Source organism: Mytilus californianus, unplaced genomic scaffold (assembly GCF_021869535.1).
Source record: "Mytilus californianus isolate M0D057914Y unplaced genomic scaffold, xbMytCali1.0.p SCAF_3, whole genome shotgun sequence".
Classification (NCBI taxonomy): Eukaryota; Metazoa; Mollusca; class Bivalvia; order Mytilida; family Mytilidae; genus Mytilus; species Mytilus californianus.
The window spans coordinates 122,435,841-122,447,381 of NW_026262679.1; the positions used below are offsets into that span (position 1 = coordinate 122,435,841).

Sequence of the window (11,541 nt, forward strand, 5' to 3'; positions counted from 1 at the left end):
TTCTTCAGCTTTAATAAACGAGCACGTCTGACAGTTCACGTGGGTCCCCTGTGTTGTAATTATAACATTTGCTGCCTTATATTAATGTAACCGTTCAAGTAAGAGTTTCATTAACTTTGATCAATACAACAGAAATTGTCTTAGTTCGTCAAACGCTCATAGACACGCACTTAAAGCAGAATATGATACAGCCCTGTATAATATACAAAATAGTTCACAATCTAGATGTGTCTTAAAGACTTCATTAAAAGTTACTTAATGATAATCACATCGTTATTTCAAAATTCCATATGCATAAAACTCAGATTACGTCCACGCTAAATATCAATTTACGGGAATCGACTGCGAACTATAGTTTCAGGATCTTTACTTGTTGTTTGTTGACAATGTTTATATTTCCACGCGACTAGTTCTTCGACTCAAAATGGTATAATTTTGTAGGAAGAAAAAGCAACATGATATTGAATACATACGCTTAACAACACATTACAAAATGAACTGCAGAAAAATACTTGTTCAGCTTTATTTGATTATGCATTCAGTTGTACACTCAGACTCGGAAGTACGCGGGAATAATTTGCCATGTGAATATAGTTTCCATGTATGGTATCCCGACGAAGATATCAGACAAAAAGTGAAGGATGTCAGTTATAAGGTGAGCAATATTACGGGATATATAGACAGGGAGTTTCTTACGATGAAAGCTACAGCTTTGGAAGAATTGAAACAATGTCAAAACTGGACCATACATCTAGAACGGCAAATTACAGAATTAAAATTTAAAACATTGAAGGGAAGGATCATTGAAAGGGACACATCTAACAGTATTACTGATGTTGAAAGAGATCTTTTAGACCTAAAAAAGAAAGTAAGCCATTTGAAAAACAATTATCAAAGGATGCATAGAGGTTTTCAAGCTTTAAATATTGGAAATATGAGAAAAGCAGAGCCCATAAGCCATCGTGAAATAAATATGCTTGATTTGTTAAAAAATACTGTTCGGGATTTGAAAGCTGAATGGGTTGTAGTGAAGCGTGACGTCATAGAATTACAAACAGAACACAGGAGTATTAAAATGGGCCAAAATAAATACAGTAACAACTCTTTTCATATTGCGGAATCCATCCAATTACTTACAACGAAATTATCCACCTTGGAGGTAAAACACGATGATTTAACAAATGCTTTAAAATCACAATCAGATAAAAATGATAACTTAAATGGTAGCATACAGGAACTGAAAGCTCACGATGAGGAATATACAGTAACTGCAGACATTATAAAAAACGATCTGAAAAATTTAGAAGCTAAAGTAAAATCCGTTGATAAAGACCTTGGATTGTTAAAGGATGACAATGCTTATCTAAAGACGTTAGTCATTGCGTCTTTGAAGTCTACGGAAGTTAATCATGACGGGACTAAAGAAAATAAACGAAGAGTGATCACGAGTATACCCAAGGGTAGGTTTACAGTATTTCAAACATGATATATAATTATTTAACAAATAAATTATCCAAATTCTTTGGGAAATTTATTTTAAATTGAGGAATATATATCTCCCTCATGCAAAGATCTGATTCCTTGCCCGGCTTTGTCATACTTTGTCATACTTTTGTCATACTTTGTCATACTTTGTGTAATTTATAGTTTATTAGCTCTTCATTTTTAATAAGTTTTGGATTTTCAAATATTTTGTCCTCGATCGTCACTGAAGAGATATTTATTGTTGAAATGCGTATCTGGTGCAGTAAAATTGGTACCGTTAATGTTAGATACATTATAGAATAAATGAATACCACTTGTCACATCAAAAGCTTAATGTAACACTGCTGCGTAGATAAATTTATTACTTTGGGATACCATACGACATATTTTGTTAATAGTGAACAAAAAGGTAAAACATGCTACACAGAGGAACAAGTGATCAGTATGATGGAGTTTCTTATTGACAACATATTTGTTGAATTTGGAGGTAGACTTTTTCAACAAATTGTCGGCATTCCTATGGAAACGAACTGTGCACCTCTCCTTGCCGACCTCTTCTCATTTTCATATGAGTCGGAGTTCCTTCAGACACTTGTCAAAAACAAGAAGATCAAAGAAACCAGATCATTTAATTTCACATTCATATATATTGATGATGTTCTTTCCATTAACAATCCAAACTTTTCGGATTTATATTTCCATTAATATATCCTCCAGAACCAGAAATTAAAGAAACAACAGACACAGCTTCATGCGCCTCATTTTAAGACTTACACCTCGAATTTGACATAAGCGGTAATCTCAGAACCAGAATCTATGGCAAACGAGACGATTTTGATGTTGAAATAATCAATTTCTCCCACCTTAGTAGCAATATACCAACTTAACCTGCATATGGGATATACATTTCCCAACTCATTCGGTATTCAAGAGCTTGCAGCTACTACTCAGACTTTATAAAACGTCACCAGTGTCTGAGCAGAAGGTTGATGAACCAGGGTTATTTTTGCATTTTTGCGCCTGTCCCAAGTCAGGAGCCTCTGGCCTTTGTTAGACTTGTATCATTTTTAATTTTAGTTTCTTGTGTATAATTTGGAGTTTAGTATGACGTCCATTATCACTGAACTAGTATACATATTTGTTTAGGGGCAAGCTGAAGGACGCCTCCGGGTGCGGGAGTTTCTCGCTGCATTGAAGACCCATTGGTGGCCTTCGGCTGTTGTCTGCTCTATGGTCGGGTTGTTGTCTCTTTGACACATTCCCCATTTCCATTCTCAATTTTATTATGTCAAAGAACGTCTCGTCCTTTTTCTTAAAAGTTCATCGGAAGATACCAAGACCTTGTTGATAATATTCCGTATCAACTTCACAAATAATACATGATGGTCTTGAAGTATAGATTCTATGTCCTGAAGTTGTTTATCATCTTAATGACGTGTTCTTTTATTTGTCTTTATAAATTATTAACCTTTACTGTTTTAAATTAGTCCACTTTTGGTAATATCCATTTGGCGTGGCTCGGTAATTATGCAGCCCACCATTGTGTTGTTGTGCTGTGGTCTTTTTTTGTTTTTTTGTCTTTCATTTGTGCTTTGTCTATATGCCATTTGTTTTCTTTGTTGATATATTTTGCTTTTAATAGTGATTAAGATTATAACACAATGTTGACTGCTGTACCACTATTTTTGACATTTTTACCTATTATGTCTTTGTTTTGCTCATGATCACACATTGTTGTCAATATAATGGAATTTTATGCGACTGTCAGAAAAGTGACAGGTTTAGCTAGCTATAAAACCAGGTTTAATCCACCATTTTCTGCATAAGGAAATGCCTGTACCAAGTCAGGAATATGACAGTTGTTTTCGATTCGTTTGATGTGTTTGAGCTTTTGATTTTGAAATTTGATAAGGGACTTTCCGATTTGAATTTCCTTAGGTTCGAAATTTTTGTTATTTTATTTTTTACCACGGCACTTCAATGTGTCCGTAAATGCAACTCAGCTCTGTAATAAACATGTTGTCTATTTCAATTCGCAGTTCATGTCTTACATTTTCAGAATCGCACCTACGTTTCAGACTATCGCTTTTCGTGTTGAATATTGGGATGCAACATGCATGTTAATTAAATCTATTAAATATAACTACAACTTGATACTACTAATCAACGTATTTTACCGGAGTAACACGACGGGTGTCACATTTGGAGCAGGATCTGCTTTCCCTTCCAGGGCACCTGAGATCACCCCCGGTTTTTGGTGGGATTGGTGTTGCTCAGTCTTTAGTTTTCTTTGTTGTATTTTGTGTACTGTTGTTTGCCTTTTGATCTTTTTTTGCCATGACATTGTCATTTTTGTTTTTTAGTTTAAATATCTCGTTGGTATCTTTCGCCTCTCTTTTATATCTTGACAACTCTGTGTAAAACTGTTCAAAATTGAATGAGAACTTCTTAGGGAGGTTTTTGTTTTTGATAAAGGGAGGGAACTATGAAATCTTGTCACATTAAACCGACATAGTGCGAACGATGCGTGTTGCAGTGAGTCCAGCCAGACCATGTTTTAATATATAATAGTATCCTTGAACTTGTTAAAACTCACTGAAGTCATATTGTTGTAACGTGACATTAGATATTAAATCATTTTGTCACCAAATGTTACCTTTGGGACTATTTGAATCAATTAAATGTCCTAAGCTTCCATTCTTCGTTCTTAACATCCTGTCGTAAGCTTCCAATTCTTCTTCCTTAACATCCGTTGAATTCAATTCTAAAGAAATGTAATTAATATGCAGTGTAAAACGAACATCTATGAGTTGACAATTCCTTCTAATCATATGTTTTGTGATAGCAATCAAATTTGACGTGGGTATAAAAGATCTTCAGAAAGCGTTTAAGACATAAAGGCAGTCGGTTAATCTAAAAAAAAGTTAAACAAATCAACAATCCTAACTTGCATTACTCATATCTGTATACGGATATAGCGGTTTTAAGATTTAATGTTGCACATAACACCTTAACCCTGTACATTGTGGACAATACCTAAAGAAACTATAATAATTGTAGAACTGTAGAAATTTATTCTAATAATAATAGACACTAGTTGAATTCACTCTGAAACTTCTTCACCCTTTTTTCAGAGTTATGAAAATATACCGGTATTCCCTTTTTTCTTAAAAATGAGTAATTATTATAAGATTACAACTTATCCAATGGTTTTTGGCACAGGACCGTGAAAAATCCCATGAATTGACATTGAGGTTGTACAACACTCATAATGAAATAGTTCGAATGATTTTTTGTCGAGCCTGCGACTTTTGTCGCAGAAAGCTCGACATAGGGATAGTGATCCGGCGGCGGCGGCGGCGTTAGCTAACTTCTTAAAAGCTTTATATTTTAGAAGCTAGAAGACCTGAATGCTTCATACTTTGTATATAGATGCCTTACGTTACGAAGTTTCCGTCTGTCATATGTTCATTGTCCTTGACCTCATTTTCATGGTTCAATGACTACTTGAAAAAAAAGTCAACATTTTTTGTAATGTTAAAAAATAAAATTGAGAATGGAAATGGGGAATGTGTCAAAGAGACAACAACCCGACCATAGAGCAGACAACAGCCGAAGGCCACAAATGGGTCTTCAATGCAGCGAGAAACTCACGCACCCGGAGGCGTCCTTCAGCTGGCCCCTAAACAAATATGTATACTAGTTCAGTGATAATGGACGTCATACTAAACTCCAAATTATACACAAGAAACTAAAATTAAAAATGATACATGACTAACAAAGGCCAGCGGCTCCTGACTTGGGACAGGCGCAAAAATGCGGCGGGGTTAAACATGTTTTTTGAGATCTCAACCCTCCCCCTATACCTCTAGCCAATGTAGAAAAAACAAACGTACAACAGTACGCACAGTAAAACTCAGTTTAAGAGAAGTCCGAGTCCGATGTCAGAATAGGAAACAAAAGAAAATAAACAAAATGACAATAATACATAAATAACAACAGACTACTAGCAGTTACTGACATGCCAGCTCCAGACCTCAATTAAACTGATTGAAAGATTATGTCTTCATCATATGAATATCAGGCACAATCCCTCCTGTTAGGGGTTTAGTATTATACCATCATAAAATAATTTCTTTCTTATTATGAGTAATAGGATAACTATATTTAGTATGTGCGTACCTTGCAAGGTCCTCATGCCCGTCAGACAATTTTCATTTGACCTCGACCTCATTTCATGGATCAGTGAACAAGGTTAAGTTTTCGTGGTCAAGTCCATATATCAGATACTATAAGCAGTAGGTCTACTATATTTGGTATATGGAAAGATTGTAAGATGTACATGTCCAACTGGTATGTGTCATCTGACCTTGACCTCATTTTCATGGTTCAGTGGTCAAAGTTAAGTTTTTGAGTTTTGGTCTTTTTTTCTAATACTATATGCAATAGGTCAAGTATATTTGGTGTATGGAAATATTTTACGATGTACATGTCAGTCTCGCAGGTTTTATTTGACCTTGACCTCATTTTCACGGTTCATTTCTCAATGTTAAGTTTTGTGTTTTGGAAGGATTGTAAGGTGTATATGTCTGTCTGGCAGGTATCACCTGACCTTGACCTCATTTTCATGGTTCATTGGTCAATGTTAAGTTTTCATGGTTAAGTTTGTTTCTTAGATACTATAAGCAATAGGTCAACTATATTTAATGCATAAATTGATTGTAAAGTGTACATGTCTGTCTGGCATGGTTCATCTGACCATGACCTCATTTTCATAATTCATTGGTCAATGTTAAGTTTTCTTGGTTAAGACTGTTTCATAGAAACTATAAGCAATAGGTCAACTATGTTTGATTTATTGAATGATTGTAAGGTGTACATGTATTTCTCATTTGGTTTATCTGACCTTGACCTCATTTTCTTGGATCATGTTAAGTTTATGTGTAACTTGTAGTAAAGCTTTATATTTAGGACTATCAACATAAAATCAATGGTTAGTAAAGAAGGCGAGACATTTCAGCGTGTGCACTCTTGTCTCATTTTTACTTACTTTGAAACTTTTGTCAGCATAATTGTAATAAAATGAAACTAATTTTGTGTACTGTTTTGTCCTATAATTTTCGAACAAGGATCTTTCAATGTATATTGAAAATGGGGACATTATGTTGATATGTATTGTGAACAGGTGAAGTTTTGATAACTAGAATCTAAACAAAACTAAGTATAAATCTATCAAATATAATGTATACCACCCTTCAGTAAATAAGCATGTCAGAATCAGTATATGAAGCACTATATTTGAATGTTATTTTACATTTTTTGGTTTGGGCATTTATATTACTTGTATAGTTTTAATGTTACATCGAATACAAATAATAAATTGCCAGGAATTCCTGGAGTTCGTGTTAATATTTTGAAAATATGGATTTTCGTCGACAAATTGATATTAATTGTAACATGCTTATTTCAGATTGCCAAGATGTAAGTGAAATGGGATATGATGTTAGTGGTGTGTACCAGATCAAACCAGAAGGAGCAGAGGAACCAGATAATATTTACTGCGAATTTCTTAACGGAACTGCATATACTGTTATTCAACGTCGCACTGATGGTCTTCTTAGCTTTAACAGGCAGTGGATCGAATATAAGTTCGGTTTTGGAAATCTGTACGGCAGCCACTGGATTGGAAACGAATGGATTAATTTTGTTACAAATCAAAATGAGTATACGCTACGAATTGATATGTGGGACTGGGAAGGAAAGAAACATTTTTCTGAATATAGAATCTTTTCAATTGGAAGCCAGGATGTAGATTATCAGATCCACGTGGGTGGATACACGGGGAATGCCGGGGATTCCCTCAGCTTCCACGACGGTATGAAGTTTAGTACTGAGGACATGGATAATGACCTCAATGTCCGTCATTGCGCGGCGGAAAACAAATCTGGATGGTGGTTCAATAATTGCTATCTTAGTAACCTAAATGGCGTGTACCACGTCGGATTTTATTCTCACTCTCAGTACAGTGATGGTATTGTTTGGTTTACACTGAAAGAGGACGATAAGTATTCACTTCGAAAAGTGGAAATGAAGCTTAGGCGAAATACAAATTGAACTATTACAATTATAATACTTATTCATCAATTTGGAATCTGATATTGTTTTATAAACCCCCCCCCCCCCCCCCCCTCAAAAAAAAAAGAAAAAAGAAAAAAAAAGTCAAGAGGCTGGCCGAAATCACTACATTAATTGAATGATTGGAGTCTATTTTGACAATTGTTAGGCTTTATATTCATATGTCATTGATTTCTCTCTATACTCTTTATATATTTGTATCTAAATACTTCTAAATTGAAATTGAAAAAAAAAAAATAAGCCTTCAATTTTTGTGTCTTCAACAAAAATACGGTTACTTTAATTCGACAGACATTAAATCTATCAATTATGCTTTCCCTTAGTTATTCCAGTCTATGATTTCATCAAACTGACTTACCAGTGGTAAAGAAAGAATTAAACTTAAAACATTAATATAAAAGAAAAACAATTTATAAACGACTAGCGTATGTAAACAAAAGAGTTTTGCGTTGAAATAACGTACAACAAAAGTATTGTTAAATTCAATATATGAAAAATTCATCTACACCATGCATGATGTCATTAATTAGATATCCTGCATCTACCATGTTTTACCATAACATCAGGTCCAATTGCTGAAAGACATTCTGCTAAATTATTGAAATCTATCGTGTTGTACTAACCATACTATCGAGGTGTAAATAAGATACAACCCATTGGGATATCGCATCAACGGTAGTATCTAATGCATTATATACAAGTATATGTGATAGGAATCATGTATCGTCTAAAGTTTCTAAACTCAGTTGATGGCTTTAAGAATAAAATTATCTGTAAATATTGTGTGTTTTATTCTACAAGTATTCAGTTGGTTCAACTATTTAGTTTGCGTCAATGGACTATAATATTCGATTGCGTCGACGCCAAAGTATAAGTTTGTTAAGTTTTACGTCTGAATTCATTAATCAGAAACTAGAAGTAATAAGATAATTTAAACTTGTACAAGTGTATTTTAGGAGGCAGGTCTACACCTAGCCAAGAATAAGTCAATGTGACCAACATTTAATGGTCATTGCCTTTAAATAAAAGGATCTTCTAAACAATTGTAATTATGCATTTTGGAGAATAGAACAGAACACTATACCTAATGTTAATGTTTCACGCTTTTGTCAAGTTTTACGACAGTTGCTTTCTATTCGTTCCGTTGGTTGATATAGTCGAGCGTTTTTTTCATGTTTATAATGGACTTTCCCTCCCCCATTTTAATTTACCTTGGAGTTCGGTATTTTTGTTAATACTTTTTCCATATTTCCGTAACTATTGGTAATAAGATTAAATCATCCATTTTGGGATATAGGTCAACACCCAAGCAAATGTGGATCACTATGATCTATTTAACGTGTTTTTACTTTGGTAAATGTTTATTTCCGATTTGATATCTAGGTAAAAGTCAATTGATATGATTATCTAAACTTTTAAAAGAAATTGATTTGGTGGGTCAACATTAAGGGGAAAAAGATCATTATTATACATTTATCATATTTTCTCTATATAATTACAGTATGTAAAAACTTAATATATGACTGCTTTTACAGTTCCGAAACACTCTCCCGAAAATGATGTTTAAACCAGGGACAACAATCTGAAAATACCGTATTTCATTGCTCATTCTTGACTAGTGTTTTATCGGATGCTTCTTTGCCCTAAGAACATTGTGCCAAGAAAACAATTCATTACACAATTTAAAAATACTTTCAATTATACTATACTGGTAAAGGGATATATTGACATATCTGTGTAGTGTACCGACTTTTATAATTCAATTGGTGTTTGGATATTTCAACATTGAACTGAAGGTGTGTCTATATTGGTAGAACTGAAGGTGTGTCTATATTGGTAGAACTGAAGGTGTGTCTATATTGGTAGAACATCTACAGATTCTGTTTTATGTCGCTGTCACATTGGTGTATACCATACATCGTCTTTTATTCACTAAAAGTACGAGAAAGGTCATAGAAATGAAATAATACTGAATATTAACTAAATATTTGCTGAATGAACGCGCTGAACGAACGCTATATACATGATATAGCGATCAGCGAGCTAAACGTTACGTTTCTTACGTAGTTGTTCTGGAAAACTGTTCATTTAAATATTAGTAAGTATTTTATAATAATAATTACCAAAACAATAAACTAACCAACCTTTATTCATAAATGAAATGACACAAAATCGTAGTCTGTAAGGATCCTAATAGAACATATGCATTGCGTAATAAAAGTTAAAAATTGTTAAATGGGAGGTAATATTGACCGATACAAAACAAATTCTCTGTACAATTCTAATATGATTTCAAAATTAGACGATGCGGTATCATTGCCAATGAGGCAAATATCCATCAGATATTAAATGACTTAAGCAACTAAAGGTCTGCGTACAGCCTTCAACAATAAGCGAAACCCACAACGTTCAGTAAGCTATAAAAGGCGCCGACATGAAATTATTTGTTTACTTGTAATGCAGATTTGCTTTTAATTATCGCGTACTCTTTTTGTGATTAAGAAGATGCAAATAAAAGAAACAATTCTTTGATCGGAAGCAAATTATAAATGGTCATACTTTTATGATTTTGATTTACATTTCTGCATTATTTTTTATAATTTTATTTTTAGTTGTACTCGATGGTGACTTGAAAAAATCATTAAGTAAAGTACGATACGTTACATTTGATCACGGGAAGTTGATAAAACGTAGTACTTTTGATTATATTGGACATTATGTTTGACTTCAAGAGTTGTCTCTATCTCAAAGTCAATGCTACAGATAACGAGGAATCGTTATTCTTTAGTAATTACTGATGGATAAAATGGAAAAATTACTTCCTCTCGATCTCTTATTAATGATTAGTTCTAATCAAAGACAATAATTATGGATTGTTCCTAGTAATTCACGTTGATCTTATAAACAATCTATATACATTGTACGTGGTTCCCTTAAAATAGTAAAAAATAAAACTTCGTTACAATGAAGAATTCCAATTAGAGAAACAACAATTAAAACCATTTGTCAATATTGAAAAGAAAAAAAAAGATCACAAATTGGTTCCATTAATTTGCACTTGTAAAACTACGAATACTGCTTTGGTTTTCATTTGAAACATAAAATAGCTAAAAAGGAATAAGTTTGAAAAGCACACGCGTACGCACGCACGCTCACGCAGATATACAAATAGTGTAAGAAGTTGGAATAGTTGATTTTTCAGACGTCACACCAATATATGTACAAAATAAATCTAAAAGTACTTTGATAAAGGATATCGCGAAGACAATTGAGGCCATCTTATCTAATAATCATGTGCATTCTAATCTGCATAGTTTATTACAGTATAAACATGAAAATAGAGACAGAAAACGCTCTTTCTTGTGTTATTATTATGTGTTTCTTTATAGGCATGGCGGATTCTGCTTGTGGAACTTTTCCATCTCCTGGACATAGTAGGTTTTTATCCTTTATTGTTCTATTATTAATAGATTAATATCTAAAATGTGCACCTTTTTATTCGGAAGTAGCTGTGTCATACATTACAAACAATGTCACTATTCATGAGATTGATATCACTGCTGGTTTATTGTGGGGATCGTGTTGCTCAGTCTTTAGATATCACTTTTTGTTCATTGTGGGGATCGTGTTGCTCAGTCTTTAGATATCACTCCTGGTTCATTGTGGGGATAGTGTTGCTCAGTCTTTAGATATCACTTTTTGTTCATTGTGGGGATCGTGTTGCTCAGTCTTTAGATATCACTCCTGGTTCATTGTGGGGATAGTGTTGCTCAGTCTTTAGATATCACTTTTTGTTCATTGTGGGGATCGTGTTGCTCAGTCTTTAGATATCACTCCTGGTTCATTGTGGGGATCGTGTTGCTCAGTCTTTAGATATCACTTCTGGTTCATTGTGGGGATCGTGTTGCTCAGTCTTTAGAT

At 33.8% G+C, this 11,541-nt stretch overlaps 1 protein-coding gene across 1 annotated transcript; it reads left to right on the plus strand.

The window, feature by feature from the left end:
* The first annotated feature begins 394 nt into the window (after positions 1 to 394).
* On the plus strand, positions 395 to 7,655 carry LOC127736058 (angiopoietin-related protein 1-like). The gene is made up of 2 exons (XM_052246557.1): positions 395 to 1,460; positions 6,956 to 7,655. Exons 1-2 carry the CDS (start codon positions 494 to 496, stop codon positions 7,597 to 7,599), a joined length of 1,611 nt encoding a protein of 536 aa, XP_052102517.1. The 5' UTR covers positions 395 to 493; the 3' UTR covers positions 7,600 to 7,655.
* The last annotated feature ends 3,886 nt before the right edge of the window (positions 7,656 to 11,541 follow it).